We start from the raw sequence: 21,579 nt of genomic DNA, 5'->3' as shown, positions 1-21,579 counted from the left end.
ACCCGGAGGAAACCCACGCAGACACGGTGAGAATGTGCAAACTCCCGTCCCTGGTGCTGTGAGGCAGCAGTGCTAACCACTGAGCCACCATGCTGTCCCGAACAAGTTTCCTGCTTGTCAAAGAAAAAAAATAAGGGGCATAGATTTAAAGTAATATGCAAACAAAGCAAAGGTGGTGTGAGGAAAAACCTTTCTCCCCACAGGTAGTGGGATGCATTGCCTGGAAATATGGTGGACACAGAATCAATTGAAAATTCAAGAAGACATTGGATGATTATTTAGATCTAAATGGTATGTAGGGATATGGGGAAAAGGCAGGAGATTGGCACGAGTTGACAGAACCAATGCAGACACAATGGACTGTCACGAAGGTATAAGGGGTACTGTATCTTTAAAAGTTGAAAGCTAGCAAAGGACATAGAGAGACACACAGAGTACTGGAAAATTTACAATATAACATTTGGTCCAGCAGCTAGCAGTACCTGGGTTGTTACGAGACAAAAACAAATTCAAATTCAGCCAATCAGTTTAAATTAAGCTCCCAAGATACTAAACTCCAATCAAGTTTGAATTTAGTATTTTGACAACATTAAAACCAATGAAATGATCCAATGCTTTGGGGTATTAATATTAAACAAATTGTACAGTTAGAGGAGAACTGCCAATAGATGGAGACTGCTAGTAAGAACTCTGAGAGGTACCTATCTGGAGAAGGAGTTTGCACAGAGAAAAAACATCGACACTGACCAGGACAGCAAATCTACAGAGGAAGGTACAAAGAGACTGTTGGCTGGTTTTGAAATTTGATTTTTTTTTGTAAATTTTAATCGGAATTTTTATCAGACCAGTATTGTAGAAGGGAAAGTAAAAGATAGGTTAGAGAAAGGAGTTGTAAATAGTTGTCAGTTAATTATTCTGTTAGACTTTAAAAAATAAAGTTGTTAGTTGTTATTTTAAATTGTGACTTTTGGGATAGTTCTTTGCCTCTCGAATTTTCACAGATTACCTACCGCATGGGGTAGATCTTTTCTGTGCTCCTGGTCTAAATTGGCAGGGGGGGGTCTTTACCCTGTGTCGTAATAAGACCAAATGGCCTCCTTCAATGCTGTAACAATGATATGATTCACACTGAAATCTGTCAGACATGGAAATAGTTTCTGGTGTTGGACTAGATCAGCTTGTGCTTTCAGCCTCTTTTTGACATCACATGGAGTGAAGCAAATTGATTTAAGACCAGTGTCTATGATGCCAGGTACGTCAGCAGGAGACCGAGGTAGATCCCTGAAGGAATCAGATCAGATTGTCTTAATCTTTGTGTTAAAGAAACTCCATGAGCTCATCGTCCTTGTCACTGGAGGAGAGGATGGAAGAGATAGTCCTTTGAAAGGAACTGACACATATCACAGAGATAAGAAAGACTTGACACCCTGTATTTAATATGAAGCTGATTTATTTGATTCTTATAAAGAATATTACCCAGTATAACCAGCAGACATATTCCCAATAAAAATGGTCATGTTCAGGGTATACTTAACAGAAAAATCCAATAACTGTAGTGGGAGTAAATAAACAAGTTCCTATCATCACCTGGAGCAGGAAAACAGCCTCCTTCACTGTGAAGTTAATGGTGCACGCTGAGTTGAGATGATCTCCTGAATTCAGCCCTGCATGGAGGATATGTGCAGAGTCTCTGGGTCAGTGTGGACGTGCTGATCAGATCTCACTTCTGAAGATTTCACAGCAATTCTGACAGACTGCGTATCTAGAAGGTCCTCCCCAACTATGGAGTCACTGCTGTGTCAGTAGGTTGGACATTTGAATGAAGCCTTTCCCACACTCGAAACAGATGAATGGCTCTTTCCCCATTGTGCGCTCGCTGGTGTCTCATCATGTTAGATGATTGAGTAAATGTCTTCCCACATTCTGAGCAGGTGAATGGCCTCTCCCCAGTGTGAATTCGCTGATGTGCAAGGAGGTCAGATGACCTCAAGAATCCAAACCCACAGTGAGAGCACCTGAACGGTCTCTCGTCAGAGTGAACATGTTGATGGGACACCAGGTCTCCAGAGCTTTTATAGCACTTCCCGCAAACTGGGCATTTGAAAGGTCTCTTGTCAGTGTGAACTTGTTGATGTCTCAGCAGATGGGATGACCGAGCAAATCCCTTCCCACACTCAGGACATGCGAACGGCCTCTCCCCAGTGTGAGATCGCTGGTGTGTCAGCAAATCTGATGACAAAGTGAATCCTTTCCCACACTCAAGGCAGGTGAATGGTCTCTCGCCAGTGTGGGTTCTTTGGTGTGTCAGCAGGTCGGATGACCGAGTGAATCCTTTCCCACATTCGGAGCAGGTGAATGGCCTCTCTCCAGTATGAACCCGCTGATGTGTTAGGAGGTTGGTTGAATTAATGAACCCCTTTCCACACATGGAGCAGGTGAACGGTCGCTCCCCAGTATGGACTCTCTGGTGCGTCAGCAGGGTAGACAATTGAGTAAATCCCCTTCCACACTCAGGGCAGGCAAATGGCCTCTCCCCAGTGTGGCTGCGCCGATGAGTTTCCAACTTCGACTGGTAGTTGAATCCCATTCCACAGTCCACACATTTCCATGGTTTCTCCCCATTGTGACTGCATTTGTGTCTTGACAAACCAGATGATTGGCTGAAGCCTCGTCTGCATACAGCACAAATGTACGGTTTCTCCCCAATGTTAATGGCACTACTTCCTTCCATGTTCAAAATGCTATGATACTTTATGATAAGTTGAGCAACTCTGCCAGATCCTGATGTAATGTGATGTTCAGTTTGAAGTCTCTGTCTGCATATCCTCCCCTTCTGATATCTCGTGAAATTAACTTAAAACAAAAAACAAAGGAAGTGAGAGAGAAAACCTACTAAAACATAGCATGTTGTGTGATAGAGCTGAGCGAATCTGGTCATATGTGGGGCCAACATCAGGGGAAAGTGACCATGCATTGTCACTAAACTGAATGTCTTTCACGAAGTGTTCTTCAGGGAAGGGTACCTGCCATCTAGTCCAGGAGAATGCAACAGGCTTCTTCTGAGGACAGATGTGTGAGACAGACAGAGAGAGAGAAAAGCTGCAGCTGGTAATGAAGGAGAGGAACTTTATATAAACTACAAATCAATCAGAATTTTGACAGACCAATCAACTTGAAAGATGAGATTAGCAGGTAAAAAGAACGCCATCTCCTTCAGGTCTCACACAGCATTGACTCATCTGATATCCAATACTGGATAAACACAAATTTCATTCTTTTAGGTACTGAACAAAACAAAGCCATTGTCTTCAGTCCCTCCTAAAAACCCCATTCCCTCGAGTCTATCCATCACAACTGTCTAAGGCTGGACCATGGTGAAATATTTCACTTCAAAATAAACTTTCACCCTCGTATCTCCATCATCACCAAGATCGCCTTTTCCACGTCCGTAATTTTGTTTGATTCCACCTTAGTCTCAGCTGCTACTGAAACTCCCATCATTCTACTGCTACCTTTTGTCTTTTCCATTCTAAAGCACTCCCAACAGCATTCAACCTCCCTGTAATCTTGAGGTCACCCAAAGCGCTTCAGTCCATTGTGCCTCACACCAAATCTTGTTCACTCACCTCTCTTGACCAGTGAAGACTCTGGCTTAAGAAGCATGTGTTTTCAAATTTATCATGCCTATTTTCAAATCCATCCATTGTCTCACCCCTCACAATCTCGACAATATCCTCCAGCTTCTCCACCTTCCCACATATATGTGCTCCTCAAATTCGAGCCTCCTCATTGTTCCCACTCTTATTCTCTCCACCTTTGTTAGTCATGCCTTCAGTAAGTAATGGAATTTTCTCCACAAACCTCTCCATCTCTTTTACAACACTCCTTAAATTTGACCTCTGAACAAAGCCTTGCTCATCTATCCTTAATACAAAAACAGAAACCAGAGTAAGACATTTAATCTGTTGAGCTTGCCACTCAGTACGATTATATCTGACCAAACATTTCAATGGCTTGCATCCACATCAACCCCAAAATCCTGTATGCAACTGGTAATCCAAAATCTATCAATCTCAACCTTAAGCATACTCTCAAAGACTGCACTTCCTCAGTTCTCTATGGTAGAGCTTGCAAAGATTCACAACCCTCTGACTAAACAAAATTCTCTTCAAAGACCTAAGTGACATCCCCCTTAGATTTAAATTGCAAACCACCCCCTCCCGCCGAATGGTTTTAGACTCTCCAACCAGGAGAAACATCTTACCTGAATTTATCCTTTCTATGATTGCAAGTGTTTTTGTAAGTTTTAATAAGATTGCCTCTCGTTCTGTGAAACCTCTGTGAATGTAGGCCAGTTTGCCAAATGTCTCTTCATATGATAGTCCTGACATCTTTGGAACAAGTCTAGTGAATGTGCGTTATGGCCACAGAGGAAATGTAATATCTTTCCTAAGTTAAAGAGATCAAAACTGCGCATGGTACTCCAAGTACGGTCAAACTAAGCCCCTATACAATTAAAGCAACACTTTACTACTCCTGGACTCAAATCGTCTTGCAAGAAAGGCTAACATTCCATTAGCCCTTCTAATACTTTGCTGAAACTGCATGTCAGCTCTTCATGTCTTATTGACAAGGATACCGAGTCCCCTCTGTACAACTACACTTTCCAACATCTTATCTCTGGACATCTGCGCCTCCCAGCAAAGTTGATAACTTACATTTTCCATATTTGCTGAGTGTCAAATATTGCCCTAAACACACAGGAATGTTTTAACATGAAAGGTGCTATATTAACAGAGGGTACTATTGTTTTAAACAAATGTCCCTGTACCTTCTTTGTCACCACAAGCATAAACTTAACTCCTTGCCTAACAGCTTTGTGACAGCACCTGCAAAATACTGACTGCAGCAATTCAAGAAGATCAAACACACTTAGGCAATAGGGACGGGAGCAGGTACTAGCAGATTTCTGTTGCAAAGAAGTCATTCAAAGATTCAGTGGAAAAAAAATCAAGAGGAGCCAACCACTGATGTCCATACTAATACAAACTGACTGTTAACTAGCCTGTCCATGTTTCTAGACTCAGTTCTGGGAGCAAGCCTGCAATAAAATAGTAGCAAACGACTGCAGCTGCTGGAAATCTGAAAAGAAATACTAAAATTAGCAGTATTTGTGGACAAACAAATTTAATATTTAAGGTGTGTAGAATGAATTACGGGTAATAAGCAAGCAGAATTCAATGGTCAATATAAGCTTGGAAAGATAAGTGCCAAATTGCCCATAGTGTTCAGGGATGTGTAGGTTAGGTGCACTAATCAGGGGTAAATGTAGAGTAATTGGGTAGGTGAATGGGTCTGAGAGGGTTATTCTTCAGAGGGTTGGCGTGGACTTGTTGGGCCTAATGGCCTGTTTCCACATTGTAGGGATTCTATGTGTCTATGAAATCCTGATTAAAAAAGATCACACTAGAAGATAGAGGTGGTAAGTCAGCAGCATGTGGTCAGGAGATGGGCAACAGTGGCATTCTCATTCAGATACCATGAGTGAAAATAACAGAAGAGTCCTAAACATAGCAAATCTACCCGAAGGAAAAGTAGTTCTGCCATGGCTAGGAAGTGATCAGGTAGGACAGTGGGAAAAAGAACAATGAATTTACATATGTTCAAGTCCACAGTACAGGTGTCACACCAGGCCCAGTGCTTTACAATCTCTCAATGGCAACAGAGCACAGCACTGAAATCTGCAGCTGGAAAGATATTGAAAGGGCATGTAGAATGCAGAGCATCTGCATCAACACAAACTGTGATCAGCACGCATCACGAAGAATGTGTGGGTGTACAATAGATTTACCAGAGTAAATCTATTTTGAGAGATATCAGTTTCATGGTTAGATTGGAGGAACTGGGTTTGTTCTCTTTGGAGGAAAGGTGGTTCGAAGGACATTGGATAAAAAGAGAAACAAATTCGTGGAACATTCCATATTTTTGGGGCAGCACGGTGGCTCAGTGGTTAGCACTGCTGCCTCACAGCACCATGGACTTGGGTTCAATTCCTGCCTCGGTCGACTGTCTGTGTGGAGTTTGCACATTCTCCCCGTGTCTGCGTGGTTTCCTCCGGGTGCTCTGGTTTCCTCCTACAATCCAAAGATGTGCAGGCCAGGTGAATTGGCTATGCTAAATTGCCCATAGTGTTAGTGGAGTGGGTCTGGGTGGGTTACTCTTCGGAGGTCGGTGTGGACTTGTTGGGCCGAAGGGTCTGTTTCCATACTGTAGGGCATCTAATCTAATTAGGGCATATAGAAATAAGGTGGATAATACAAACTTTTCCCATTAGCTGATCACAAAGGATTAAGGGACACAGTTTTAACAATGTGTACATGGGAATTCAATGAAAAAGCTTTCCAAGTTTTAATGACCTGGAGCTCAACGTTTACACTTAAATGCCATTAATATCCAGGTCCTGATGTATTGAATGATTGTCATATTTTGACATGCTGTTTGATTTGAGGGCCCTATTTTCAAATTTCTCTTTTAATCTGGTGAAAAAGAAACTTATAAACTCCCATCAGTGTCAGTCCAGGGTAGAAATTCGTAATATTCTCTCGCTTTGCTGCCTGGCCCCAGAAGGAACCCTGCTACATGTCGACTGACCCACAATTCAAGGCTGTTGACTCCTCAGGGTCACGTGTTGCTGCTGAGGGTTTTCAGGTGGATGGACCTGAACCACAATTTTGGGGCACATGGGGGCAGGGAAGCAGTTTGATTGGGGGGGTGGGGGGGGGGGGGAGTTGTTCCCATTCTGTTAAAGTAATCTCAAGACCTTTGCCTGTCCAGGGCCGGCTGCACTGGAGCTGTTGTCTGAGCATGCGCGCAGAGCAACAAAAATGGCGGTGGGGACCGGCGCCTAGATGAAGAATGAAGCTGTGTACCCTCACTCTGCGCAAACGGGGGAATCCATCAGTTATTTCTGGTGATTTTCGCCTTCAGCGACGAGTTTTCGGAGCCTTCCCATTCACCCACCGGATCCATCACGCCCTCTGTCTCCGCCTTCATTCTCACCGTTTGCGGTCCCGAGACACCAGCACCTCGCTGCCGTTGAGTCTGCGCATGCTCTGCACAACGTCTGGCACTGCGCCTGCGCATTGCTCTGCAGTGGTCTGGCTGGGATGGGGAGAGTCTAGAGGTGGTGCTGGAAATGGTCCAAAAATCACAGGACACCAGGCTACAGTCCAACACTAGCACCTGACGAAGGAACAGCGCTCTGAAAGCTAGTGTTTTCAAATAAACACGTTAGACTATAACCTGGCGGAGTGTGATTTTTGACTTTGACTAGATAGGTCTTCTCAATTGTAAGGAGGTGTGGGTAAATACACCCCTATTTGTAGACCCAGTCTGTAACAGGACTTCACTTCATCTCCTCCGATCGTGGAGAAATCATGGATTTAACAGACTGTGAGTTTAAAACAAAGCTGATTTACTTAACCAATATAAAGATATCAAACTCAAGCAAAGTGACAAAAACTATGCACGTCAGTACTAATAAATGTCAGAAGTCACACAACACCAGGTTATGGTCCATCAGGTTTAGTTGGAACTGACACTTCACCTGGTGAAGGAGCAGCATTCCGAAAGCTTGTGATTTCAAATAAACCTGTTGGACTATAACCTGGTGTCAATGGACTCCGGACCTCGTCCACCCCAATCCAACACCAGCACCTTCACATCATGGCTAATAAATGTAAACTATCAGAATGAACATGGTTCAGTTTGAGATGTGAGTAACAGCAGAAGCAAACATATTTAGGTGACTGGAGGGTAAATATCACTTACTTCCACTGACCTGACAGTTCACGACCTGGTGATCCCTCCTTAGTGCATATCATTGGTGTTTTAGTGCATCAGAGGATCCAGGGAATGGCCTCTCTCCAATATGAATGCACTGATGTATCAGTGCTTGGGATGACTGAATTTAATTTCTTCCCACAATAGTGAATGGCATCTCCCCAGTGTGAACTCACTGGTATATCTGCAGACTGACTCACCAAGTGAATCCCTTTCTGTTGTAGGGAGAAATATCAAAGAGGAGTCTTAAGTTCTATGTTCAGCAGTACAGGTGATCTTTAATCAGAGTTGTTTTGCCACATGTGTGAGAGGCCAGAGACCACGCCAAATCTAGTTTTCACATGGGGACTGTTTGCCCTCTTAAATATAGCTCGGACTGGAGGACAGTGACAGTGCTCCAGCTGAATACAACATTTGTATATCTTTTGCATTACAATAATTACATGTCATTGTTAGCCACGTCTCCTAATCCATAAATCCAACCCAATAAGCACGCAATCAGTGGTGGACAAGTTTATGGATAGCCCTAGGTTCTCCCAAAATCTCATGATGGCCACCAGATTCCTCCAGCATTTGTCTCTGGGATCTTACATTGTGTCTTGAGAAAGTGTATCAGGTATGAGCAGATAGGGAAAGAGTTAAGTTTTGGGTTGTGTGAGACAAAGGCTCAACTCGCATGACTTGGATCAGATAAGAACTTGCAGTAAATAATGCGGTGCTGAGGGGCAAGGGTAGTGGGTTGATGAGGTGAAAAAGCATTCCTTATGTAAAGCCAGTTAACAAGGCAAAAGGCATTCATTATGTGAAGCCAGCTAACAAGGTTAAGAACATCCACTGTGTAATTCCCGATGGCTTAATCTTTACTATTGATGCTTGCTGATTGTAACGGTCACCCAATCAATATAGATATTGCCTTATTTGGAGGCTGCTCCCTGTAAGTGACTATATAATTCATTAAGAATCTGCTGTTCAAGAGAAGACCGAGAACTCATGTATCTGTGCAAATGGGTGATCGTTCTCTCTCCCTCCAGGACCTTGAATACAGATGAAGGAGGTAAAGCCACACTGTGTCTCTGAGTGTTTGCTTCAACTGATACGGGGATAGGGAAATAAGATGACAATAGTCTGATGGTTATATTTCTTCCCAGACATTTGCCATTTGCACTGCAATAATCTAATTGTGGGTAGCACTGTGGCACAGTGGTTAGCACTGCTGCCTCACAGCGCCAGAGACCAGGGTTCAATTCCCACCTCAGGTGACTGACTGTGTGGAGTTTGCACGTTCTCCCCGTGTCTGCATGGGTTTCCTCCGGGTGCTCCGGTTTCCTCCCACAGTCCAAAGATGTGCAGGTCAGGTGAATTGGCCATGCTAAATTGCCCGTAGTGTTAGGTAAGGGGTAAATGTAGGGGTATGGGTGGGTTGCGCTTCGGCGGGTTGGTGTGGACTTGTTGGGCCGAAGGGCCTGTTTCCACACTGTAATCTAATCTAATCTAAATACTTATCACTGAGAACTCTTCAGTACTAATTTTGTACTAACTTCAGTATGGCAGATTAGGAAGGATATTAATTTCTATGTGTTGTTATAAAATCTTTAAACTCTAATGTAAAGTTACTACAATTCTGTGACACACTGACAAATTAAGAACAATCTCTCACTTCAGTCTGGGAGATCAAATAACAGTCTTTCTGACTTGCAGCTGCAGTTTACTACCCTTGCTATTTGTATGCTGAAAGTGCATTTTAAACTAAAGTTTCATTTTTAAGTAAATCTTTACTGTTTCTATTCTAAAACTTTACAATACTAATTACCTAATTTTAGAGTCATAGAGATGTACAGCACAGAAGCAGACCCTTCGGTCCAACTCGTCCATGCCGATCAGATATCCTAAATTAATCTAGTCCCATTTGCCAGCACTTAACTCATATCTCTCTATATCTTCTGCCTGACAGGAGAGATTGTAGAAGAGTATTACCGGGGTGCAATGGGTCTTTGATGATGTTGGCAGCCTTTGTGTGGCAACAAGCCATGTAATTGGAGTCCATGGATGGAAGGTTGGTTTCCATGATGACCTGTGGTGTGCACACAACTTTCTGTAGTTTCTTACAGTCCTGGGCACAGCAGTTGCCATACCAGGCTGTTATGCACCCGGACAGTGCGCTTTCAGTGGTGAATCTGTAAAATTTGGTGAGGGTCCTTATGAACATGCCAAATTTCCTGAGCCACCTGAGGAAGAAGAGGCGTTGTGTCGCATCTATGTGGGAAGTCCAGAACAGATTGTCGGTTCTGGTCACTACTAGGAGGTCACCCTCCATCCTCTCAAACTCAGCTCCACTGATGTAGATAGGGACTTGTTCTCCTTTCTTTCTGAATTCAATGATCAGTTCTTTAGTTTTGCCAATGTTGAGAGAGGTTGTTCTCATTGTACCATGCCACCAAGCCCACGATCTCCTTTCTGTATTCTGACTCATCATTGTTAGATATCTGTCCTATCACAGTGGTATCATCAGCAAAATTGTAGATGGTGTTTGTTTGGAATTTGGCAACACAGTCGTGGATGTACAGGGAGTACAGTAGAGGCCTGAGGCCGCACCCTGGTGTGGCCGGGGTGGGGGGGGGGGGGGCAGGGGGGTGTGGGGAAGAGGTTCCAGCTTTTATAAACATATGGACTTTAAACAGTTCCTTCGGACTGGAGGGCAGCTAATGTAACCCCACTATCTAAAAAAAGGAGGAAGAGAGAAATCAGGGAATTATAGATTGGTTAGCCTGACATAGTTAATAGGGAAAACACTAAGAGTCCATTATAAAAGATTTAATAGCAAAGCACTTGGTAAATGATTGAGGTGAGATTATAGCAGGAATGTTTGCAGATGACACCAAAATTGGTGATATAGTAAGAAAGGCTATCGAGGAATACAGTAGGATCTTGATCAACTGGGCCAGTTTAATTCAGATAAATGTGAGGTGTTGCATTTTGCTAGGACAAACTAAGGCAGGTCTTGAATCACCTGCTCCTTGGATGCTTTTCCAGCACCCCACTCTCGACTCTGATCTCCAGCATTTGCAGTCCTCACTTTCTCCTAGTTGATGAAAGGCTCTTGCCTATGTCCTTATGTCCCTATGTCCTTACACACTCCATACAGCTCTGCCATGATGTGTACATTTCCTCTCACTCTATCTTCTTCCAAAATCCAGCACCTCATTGAGAGCTTCAAAGACATGTCACATTCAACTCTTTCTTTCTCCATGGATACTGCCTGAGCAGTTACTGGACATTTTATTTTTACACCCCCAACCTGAGAGTAGCAGAATTCTCTCTTGAAAGTATGAAGGTTTTGATGCTCCACAAGATGAAGTGACTTGCTGAATCTCTTCACACGTATTGAGTAATTGAATGGCCTCTTACTATTGGGAGCTTGCTGGTGCATCAGCAATGAATACCCACTACGTTGATCCTCAACAGGAGGGAAGAATAAAAGTATCTTGTTACTGTGAGCTCTCCGAAGTTTCAATGTCTTTCCACTATGTCAATCCTTCATGGATTTTGGATCCAACCTGCCAAGTGACCCTGAATAGCATGCTCTTTTCCTTTCATCAGTCTCCCATGTTGGACCTATAATACACCAAGCTTTAAAGGATAGATCATCCAGCCTCATCCTACTCCCTCTGTCTTGGTTCCTTTGCTATTCGAGTAGTTCTGGGATAACATGCGTTTCAGCAGCACGATTTGGCTAGAACGTCACTGAAGAATTAGGGATCGGTATCATCGAGAACGCTTACCTCTGTCTGCAATAGCATGATTCCTGTACAGACAGCAACTTTCTTAGATTTTTTAAATGTACTTTGTTAAATTTACTTTTGTCAATAAATATGATTTCAATCTTCATTCAGACTGTGATATACTTTGTGTTAGACTTTTGGGTGATTTTTAAGCGAACTGGAGTGATATTTTTTGCTGGTCTGCCCCAACCCCACTTTTCCGCATTAGTCCCACTATTTTCTTAAGCAATTGTCTATTAAGTGAAGTTTCGCTGTAATGCAACTACGGTGTTATAGTTTACTATGTCTGTTCTTCTTGTACTAAAGCTCTGTATTCCCTCCCCCTTTGACATGTTCCCAATGACTCTTACCAATTTTTAAAGATGTACCATAGAAAGCATCCTATCCAGATGCATCACAGCTTGGTATGGCAACTGCACTGCCCAAGACCACAAGAAGTTACAGTGTTGTGAACACAGTCCAGTCCATCATGAAAACCAGCCTTCCATCCACTGACTCCACCAATATTCCTCACTGCCTTAGGAAAACAGTAAACATAATCAAAGCCCTCCGGGCAGAAGATACAAAAGTTTGAAAACACACACCAACAGGTTTAAGAACAGCTTCTTCCCCAATGTTATCAGACTAATAGGCAGGCTTCTCATATATTAATTAGAGTTGATCTTTCTCTGCACCTTCTCTGTAGCTGTAACACCATATTCTGCATTCTGTTCTATTATCTTGATGTACTTGAGAGTCTGAAACCTGAATACAAACTGAGCTAGGCCATGGAAATTCATGACCTGTGCCTACATGACTAGTTGACTAGTTGCCGCTAGGAGAAACCGTCTGACGGATGCTCTTGGTAATTTAGACGGCAACAAGATGGCTTCTCGATGCAAGTTCGCATGACAAAATGGCTTCTTGGCTGCAAACTGCTAATTCTGCTAGAGTTGCATAAACATCTAACCACAGACTGCTGCAAAAAAAAGATCAGCAGACAATGCGTCCTATAGAATACATAAGTAACTTGACAAGACAAGAGAGTACTAACTGTTCTGGCTGACCTTTGGGCACAGGTGCAGCAGTTCTATGTCGTGAGCTAAAAGTGACCTAAGCCTTGGGATAATAGTTGTTGCCCAGTTAGTGTCACTGGACCAAGTAATTGCCAATGAAGCAATATCACGTATTGATTGGTAATTGTTTGAATCTACTATGCGATCACGCCCTGAACCCTGCTTTAAGAAAAGTATAAAAATGTCTTTGTATTAAGTTGTCGTGTGCAGCTCCTCCAAGGAATACGGACGTGTTCCACATCTGTGTTTCCGGGTGCTCTGCACCTGACTGTATGAAAAAATAAAAAGTGAAGTCTTAAACAGCCAGACAGATTGTGAGTGCTTACTAACCAATCGTGGAACCAAGAGACCCCACCGGGGGTCAAGATCTTCATACTTATATAAGGTACGATTTGTCTGGTTAGTACACAATATAACACTTATCTCAGTACGTGACAATAATAATACTATTAAAAAACCAAATTAATAAACCAAACAGAGGATTGTGGTAGAAGGCTGTATTTATGGCCAGACGCTGGTATCCAGTGGGGTACAAGACGGATCAGTGCTGGGTCCCTTATTTTTTGTGAAAAATATAAACAATATGGATGAGAAGGTAACTGGAGGAGAATAAGTTAGTTTACAGATGACACAAAGATTGGCTGAGTGGTTGATAGTGAGGAAAAAAGGTCTGAGATTACAGGAAAATATAGACAGATTGTTCAGATGCACAGATCAGTAGCGGATGGAATTTAACCCTGACAAGTGTGAAGTTATGCACTTTGGAAGAAGTGACAAGATAAGGGTGTATTCAATGAATATCAGGTTACTAGGAAGCTCAGAAGAACAGAGATCTTAGGGTGCTTATCCGCAGATCCTTGAAGGCAGCAGACAGGTTAGTAGGTAGTTAAGGCAGCATATGGAACATATGCCTTTATCAGTCATTGTATAGATTATAAGACCAGGGAGGGTATGATGTAGAAAACTTTGATCAGGCCCCAGTTGAAATACTGTGTGCTGTTCTGGTATAGGAACATACTATAGGAAGAAGGTGATTGCAGGAGTTGCAGAGGAGCTTCGCTAGGACGTGGACTCAGATGAAGCATTTTCGCAATGGAGAGAGACTGGATAGGCTTTAGAGTAGAGAAGGCAGTGGAGGTCCTGACTGAGATGAGTAAGATTGTGAGGGGGCATGGACAGGTCAGATAAGAAGCAGCTGTTCTCCTTAGTTAAGATCAAGGGGGATTAATTTTAAGGTGAAGGGCAGGAGGTTCAGGGGGAATTTGAGGAATAAAGTTAACCAAGAGAGTGATTGAAATCTGAATTGTAATGCTTGGGAGGACAGAAAACTTCACAATCTGGGTGAATGTAGTCAAAGAGATGTACAGTACAGAAACAGACCCTTTGGTCCAACTCATCCATGCCGACCAGGTATCCTAAATTAATCTAGTTCCATTTGTCAACTCTTGGCTCATATGCCTCTAAACCATTTCTATTCATGTACTAATCCAGACGCCTTTTAAATGTTGTAATTGTACCAGCCTCCACCACTTCCTCTAGCAGCTCATTCCATACATGCACCACCCTCTGCTTGAAAAAGGCAGCTGGATGGGTGCATGAAGAGGAAAGGTTGACAGGGATATGGGCCAAGTGCTGGCAAATGAGACTAGATTGATTTAGGATATCTGGTCGGCATGGACAAGTTGGAACGAAGGGTCTGTTTCCGTGCTGTACATCTCTATGACTCTGACTCCCTTGGAATGTCATGATGTGGAGGTGCCGGTGTTGGACTGGGGTGGACAAAGAGAAAAATCTCACAACATCAGATTTTAGTCCAACAGGTTTACCTGAAAGTTCCAAAAGCTTGTACTTCCAAATAAACCTGTGGACAATAACCTGGTGTTGTGATTTTTAACTTTGAAATGTCATAACATTCAAGGCTATTGGGAAATTGCTAGAAAGCGAAGGATTCCCTTTCTGGACCCGAAACGTGAACTCTGCTTTATCTCCACAGATGCAGCCAGACCAGCTGAATTTTTCCAGCAGTTTGTTTCTGACACGGACTAGTCCCGCCCCTCATTCACCCTGATTGGTTGGAGGACCAGACGCGCCCACCTGGTCCTCCAGCCCAATCCCTCTTTCGATTGGCCCCTAGCCGCTGTCAATTAAAAACCGCAAGAACCGTCCATCAGCCGGGCGCTGCCCATAACGTCCGCTGAGGAGGTGGCCTCCCAAATCGTGCGGGTGACTGCACTCGGATGGGAGTGACGGAGACCGCCAGTGGACTTATAATTCGACAACAATATTCAAACTCTGAGTAAACGTTACCGGTCCGAGGACTGAAGCGACAGCACCTACTCGAACTGTCTCTACAAATAACGCCGAGTACGCGGCGGCCATTTTTACAGGGTAGTGCCGTCGGCGAGGCGCATGCGCAACGACGGGGACGGCTCCACCAACAAGCCCCGCCCTCCGAAGGGCTCTCTGCTTTGGCTGGAGGACCGAATGCTTTTGGTTGCTCCGGGTATGCACCTTCTTTCTATTGGTCCTCGGTTGCTGTCAATCACGCCCTTGGGCATTGTGAGCTGGTTTCCCCGGGAGGGGTACGGATGTTGTATAGGCACTTGGTGGAGGTCGCGCGCTTTGAAGGTGAATCTGCAGCTCAGGTGCTTTCTACCTCGGAATAGGGACAGGTAAAACTAAAATACTGTGGATGCAGGAAATCTGAAAGGTCCACGTTAATAACCGGCACCCTGGTTCAGGACAGAATGGATTGATTCACTGAGATAAGTAGTACCTAAATTAGTTCATTGGTGGGGAGCTGCTGTTTTTACAGCGTCTATAAAATTAGCCTAAAACTCAGAAATCTATTTTTATAATTACTCATATAAACTCAAGAACCATGCAAGGTGAAATAAAGTCAAAATACGTAACGTAAGGTGATGGTATGATGGGACAACTCAGCCTCCTGGAGTGGGGCTATCGTGGACATTAAAGCGACACAGGTAACCAGTCAAGGAAAGCCACAGTCTACCAGCACCAATGCAGCTTGAGATCATCCAACTCGCTAAAGGGTGCTCCATTTTCATTGGGTAAAAAGCAGGACTTTAAAAGCCAATAGTAGCAGGAATATTCCCAACGCCACATGCTAGTGCGAGTAGGAAAAGGAAAATTGAGTGAATGCATGGCTGGAGAATTGAGGTCAAAGAGAGGGCATTAGATTTGAGGTACTAGAATGGCTCTGTGGCAAATAGAACATGTACAAGATGGAAAAGTTGCATCTTAGCAGATTCTCAACAAATATGTAGATTTGCTAGTGTGGGGGTGTCAACAAAGTTGTTAACTGTAGGTACACTGAAATGTTTATCCTCCCTGTTCCTTGCTGCCATTCTCTGACCTTTAATAATAAAAACAATATTTCACTGTTTTGTTCTACCCCATGATTTGCCACATCTACCCAAGCTGGATCCCTCACCTCCATTGTTTTCTTTTAAAAGGCCTCCCTACTTCACTTAGTTATATGGTTCCATGGAATACTAGCCCCATCAGGACTCTGATGCAGACTGTCCCATTGATGCCATTGCCCCTACTGCCCTACAAACTGGAACCCACTCCTCCCATACTAGTCTCTGTATATGCTGTATTTATTTCACCAGCCTAATGCTGTCAATTTTCAACGGGCTGAAGTAATAATGCAGAGATTCAGGTGCTGCTCTTAAATTTGGTGCCTTACTCTCCAGATGTCTAAAATGAGCCTTCTTAATAACCCTCCTTGTATGTTTGGTATCTACATGGGTAATGACAGCTGGATCCTATCACTACAGCCTCCTGTCCAGTGCTGAGTAAATGTTCCAAAACCTGGCACTGGAGAGTTAACATAGCCTTCTGGAATTGTGCTCTTGGCTGCACCAAACCATGTGTATTCCCCCCCCATACTTTCCCTTATTGCTACTGCATTCCTTAATACTCCCCTTTTCACATAAGGTATCCTGACCAAAATGTCCTAGTCTGTCCATCTTTCGTCTTTACAAACCTTGCTTTCGTTAACACAGTTGAGTACCTTGAACTTGTTTCATCGTTGTAAGGTCTGATGCTCCTGCACTCCAGTATTCCCTGACCCGTACTTGCCTCAATGGCAGTCAGACTCTCCTGTCCCTTACTACAAACTGATCCTTCCAGCTGCAATGGCTGTATTTACCACCTCCTTGAAAACTCAAATGCTTTGGCCTCAATGACTTTCTGTAATAGTGAATTCCATAGGCTCATCCCTCTCTGGGTGAAGCAAGTTCTCCTTACCTTGGTCCTAAAGATTCTTCCACTCCCATTCTTCTAAAGTACAACAATAACTGACTTAGTCTGTCCTCATTCATCAGTCCTGCCATCACAAGAATCAATTTGGTAAACATTAACTGCATTTCCCTTGCAACAAGAACATCCTTCATCAGATAAGGAGACCATTCCCAACACATTCTTTGGATCCAGAAATGTCCAAATTCAGCAGCTGCTGACAATTCCTGTATCACTGTTGTCTGTGGGCTAAATAGTTAAAAGTAATTCATTATGTAAAATTAATTCCTGTTCCTTACCACAGTTTAATTAATGCACATATCTGAAAGTTATCTGGCCCTTAATTAAACAAGTAACTGTTTCAGCTACATACACTAAGCTTTAATACTGTTTAAAATTCATAGCCCGTCCCCTAACTAGTGTCCTAATCAGGTTACTTACATAATCCTTTTAAACTGTAAGACCCTTGTAAATTTCCAGAATCCGATATTGTTTCTTGTTTTTCAGTCTGGACTTTCTAAACTGAGCATGTACTGGCTTCCAACTCCTGAAGTACCGCGCTGTAAAAAAGTTAAGACAGGAAAACCAAAGATACACTTGCTTTCCCTGCACTCCAATAGCTGCCAGACTTCCAGCTCATTCTGTGCCTGCTGTACTCAGTGCGGGCTGCACTCCACAGGCACTATGTATATTACTGCTTGTGACTTAGATGAGTCAGCTTTGCTTGCTATTCTTCAGGAACTCTGTGATTAACTAGCTATACTTCACGAGTTTGATGACAAATTGGGTAGGAATGCAAGATATGAGGACACAACGAGCTTCAAGAAGACTTGTGTGAGCCACGTGAATGGTGAGGAATATGGTATCTAGAATATAATGTCAGTAAGTGTGAAGTGATCCACTTTGGTGGGAAAAAAAGGCAGGAGTATTTGTTAATTAGTGGGAGGTGTTGATCTCCAAAGGGACTTGATGAATAGGAAAGCATTAGAAGGATATGGGCCAAATGCAGACAAGTGGGACTAGTTTAAGGGATATGGTGAGAGTGTGGGTAAATGGAGCTGAGTCCATGAAAGATCAGTCATGGTCTTGTTGAATGCCGGAGCAGGCTTGGAGGGCCAGATGACCTACTCCTATTCCTGGTTCTTATGTTCTGTGTTTAGTTTGGAAAACTTGGCCGGCATGGATGAGTTGAACCGAAGGGCCTGTTTCTAGGCTCTGTGGCTGTGTGACTGTGACCTTTTTTTTGAGTTGTGAAAAGCTAGGTATAAGTGCCACAAACAACTAGGGAAGGCAAATAGCATGTTGGCTTTCATTGTGAGGGTTTTTAATGTACAATTATAAAGAACCTTGGTGAACCCACATCTGTGCATTCATATCTAAGAAAAGATGTACTTCGCATAGAGTGATTGCAGCAAATACCTTGGATAGCAGGATTGCTTTTAGAGGAGGGATTGAGGAAACTAGGCCTATATGCTTTAGTGTTTTAAAGAAATGAGATTGTGTCTCACTCTATTTTACACCACTCTTACAGGGTGGATGTAGGTAGAATGTTGCCCCTGGCTGATGTGCCTATAAGCAGGGGGAACAGTCTGTGAATAAGGGGTACGCTATTTAAGACCTAGATGAGGAGGAATTTCTTCAGAGGTTACTGAACCTTTTGGAATTCTCTATTCCCGCAGACTGTGGCAGATCAATCACTGAGTATGTACAAGACAATACTTGAAAGATACTAAGAATGTGGAGGAAGATGGGGATAGCATTGAGGTAGCTGACCAGTCATGATCTGATTGAATAGTGGGACAAATTTGTTGGGCTGAATGGCTTATACCTTTTTTATTTAAAACCCTGCAGATGCTGGAAATTGGAAACAAAAGCAGATATTGCTGGAAAAGCTCAGCAGGTCTGGCACCATCTGAGAGAGAAATCAGAGTTAATATTTCTGGTCTAGTGACCCTTCCATAGAAGCAAGAGCTTATGCCTGTGTTCTGTGTGCCAAATGACAATCTCCCTCTGTCTGCAGGACCTTGAGAAACCAGCCAGACTGAAAGGAGGAAGAAAACTGACAGTGGAGCAAAGAAATGGTAGGACTGTTGGATTTTTGCACTCAGTGGAGGTAAAATGTGGGAGACCAACTTCAGAGTTTTGGAGAAATGCAAGAGGAAGAAAAATGTTGCAGCAAAACAGGAATAATCTGTTCTCACTTTCTATCCTGTACTTAGTGATGCTCTTTGTAAACTGTTTACAGGGTGTGAGAAGGCAAAGACTTGAAGATACAAAATTCAGATAAAACATCATGGTTAAGTCACTCAGTGATTCAGTAACCAGATTTCATCACCCCTGAAGTGTGGCAGGATAAAGTGTTTCTCCATTATATTTATGGGAGAAAGTTTTAAACATCAATGTGACCACAAAAGCATTGAAATACTCTCTCACACTGAGTGAGAATATTCCAGTGCACTGACTATGGAAAGAGTTTTAACTAGTTAAAAATGCCTTATGCTTCACAGCAGTGAGAGACTGCACGTGTGTTGTGTGTGGACAAGACTTCAACTAATCATCCAATCTGCAATGACACAGCGACACAATGGAGAAGCCATGGAAATGTCAGGACTGTGGGAAGGGATTTCGATCTCCTTCTGAGCTAGAAACCCACCGACGCAGTCACACTGGAGAGAGACTGTTTAACTGCTCCAAGTGTGGGAAGGGATTTACTCAGTCCTCCCATTTGCTGACACACCAGCGCGTTCACACTAATGAGAGACCTTTTAAATGTCCAAACTGCAGCAAGTGCTACAAAAGTGCCCGGGAACTCATGTCCCATCACCTTGTTCACTCTGAGGAGAGGCCATTCAGGTGCTCTCACTGTGGGACTGGGTTCAGGCGATCGTCTGAACTCACTGTTCACCAGCGAATTCACACAGGGGAGAGGCCGTTCACCTGCTCAGTCTGTGGGAGAAGATTCACTACCTCATCCCACCTGCTCATACACCAGCGAGGTCATGCTGCGGAAAGGCCGTTTACCTGCCCGGAGTGTGAGAAGGGATTCACTAATTCATCGGACCTAATGATCCACCAGCGAGTTCACACTGGGGAGCGACCGTTCACCTGCCCAGAGTGCGGGAAGGGATTCACTCAGTCAGCGACCCTGCTTAGACACCAACGCGTTCACACTGGAGAGAAGCCGTTCACCTGCTCAGAGTGTGAAAAGGGATTCACCGATTCGTCCCACCTTTTGAAACACCAGCGCGTTCACACCGGGGAGCGGCCATTCATCTGCCCTGATTGTGGCAAAGGATTCTCTGACTCAGCCACCCTGCTGAGGCACCAGCGAGTTCATACTGGGGAGAGGCCGTTCCCCTGCCCCGAGTGTGGGAAGGGATTCACTTCATCCTCCCACCTGCTGAGACACCGGCGACTTCACAATGGGGAAAGACCATTTTCCTGCCCTGGGTGTGGAAAGGGATTCACTAATTCATCTGATCTGCGGATACACCAGCGTGTTCACACTGGGGAGAGGCCATTCACTTGCTTGGAGTGTGGGAAGGCATTCACACTTTCGTCCAGCCTGCTAAGACACCAGCGAGTTCACTCTGTAGAGAGGCCATTTATCTGCTCTCGATGTGGGAAAGGATTCACTCGGTCATCCCATTTGCTGAGTCACCAGCGAGTTCACAAATAAGGATATTTCTTGTTTGTCGCAAACAGGCCTGAACCATGTCTTTGGTTTACATTTCTGCTGAGGTTAATCAACTTGAGCACAATTCATAGCGTTAATGTTTTCTGGATCAAAGTCAAATAAAACTTTTCTTTTCTACAAACATATGTTGTCAGATCTTTTTAATAGCTTACACAAGTTACTTTTTTGAATGGGTCTTCTCCCGGTCTTATTTCCTTCCTGACCTAATAAGTGCAAGGAACTCAAGGAACATCTTTGTTACCTAAGTTTGAGAAAATATGATCAGCTGTTTCTGCTGCTTCCCACAGCAGCTTTGAACATTTCCCACTAGTCCCGAACCTATGCCTTTTTATAGTTTATATTTCTCTCATGTTCTCTTGCGGCTCATTTTTATCCGTATGACAACCTATTCCCGCTAAACTGCTGGTCACCCAGCTTACCCATGTTCATTGGTCTTGATCTTCTGGTACCATGCCCCCCACCCACTCACCAAAAAATCTGAAATCAATATCACTGCTTCAATATATTAGCCTTAGGTCCCTACAACCTCTATCTGCAACCTCCCTTTCCTCCCAAAAGCCTTTGATCATTTTATCAACTCCCTGAATCTATGCCTTTTCCCCTGGCACTCCATGATTGACCCCCCCCCCCACCTCATGTCTCTGCCCTGTCACAGTACTGAAGCAGTTTTAATAAAGATGCAAATTACATCCAATGTGATTTAAGCAAAAGTCCATCTCATCCTGTCTACAGACTTTGTCAAAGTTGATCACACTATCTCCCACCAAAGCCTCTGCATTGTTATCCACCTGCCCTTGGATATGCAAGATTGTGGTTTACCATTCACACTGATGATGTAAAACTATCCCTGCAGACAGACCAAACATTTCTCTCACCACAATGGATGGTTTAGCAATGTCAGGGTCCTAGTTTCAATTCCACCCTCAGGCAACTGTGTGGA

General features: G+C 43.6%; 2 protein-coding genes across 10 annotated transcripts in view; one reads left to right on the top strand and one right to left on the bottom strand.

The window, feature by feature from the left end:
* LOC140457170 (uncharacterized) overlaps positions 1-15,061 on the bottom strand; it is an 85,123-nt gene extending 70,062 nt beyond the window's left edge. Inside the window, exons 1-4 of the mRNA XM_072551232.1 lie at positions 14,984-15,061; positions 11,972-12,134; positions 7,841-8,057; positions 1,793-2,853 (exon numbers count right to left, since the gene is read on the bottom strand). Of these exons, the coding sequence (XP_072407333.1) occupies positions 1,793-2,853; positions 7,841-7,883 (1,104 nt within the window). The 5' untranslated portion in view covers positions 7,884-8,057; positions 11,972-12,134; positions 14,984-15,061. The remainder of the gene's footprint in view (positions 1-1,792; positions 2,854-7,840; positions 8,058-11,971; positions 12,135-14,983) is intronic.
* LOC140457209 (uncharacterized) overlaps positions 1-20,760 on the top strand; it is a 31,872-nt gene extending 11,112 nt beyond the window's left edge. For 2 of the 9 annotated variants that reach the window (XM_072551290.1, XM_072551294.1), the window contains one exon: positions 18,963-20,760. In XM_072551290.1, coding sequence (XP_072407391.1) covers positions 19,527-20,621 — 1,095 coding nt within the window. In that variant the 5' untranslated portion in view covers positions 18,963-19,526 and the 3' untranslated portion in view covers positions 20,622-20,760. Of the gene's footprint in view, positions 1-14,572; positions 15,180-15,232; positions 15,349-18,793; positions 18,843-18,962 lie in introns of those variants that run through there. The other 7 variants (XM_072551298.1, XM_072551295.1, XM_072551296.1 and 4 more) reach the window with 7 other exon arrangements.
* Positions 20,761-21,579: the final 819 nt, after the last annotated feature.

Source organism: Chiloscyllium punctatum, chromosome 31 (genome assembly GCF_047496795.1).
Source record: "Chiloscyllium punctatum isolate Juve2018m chromosome 31, sChiPun1.3, whole genome shotgun sequence".
Taxonomy (NCBI): domain Eukaryota; kingdom Metazoa; phylum Chordata; class Chondrichthyes; order Orectolobiformes; family Hemiscylliidae; genus Chiloscyllium; species Chiloscyllium punctatum.
The sequence above is the reverse complement of the archived record's forward strand: the minus strand, read 5'-3'. Positions and strand labels throughout refer to the sequence as shown.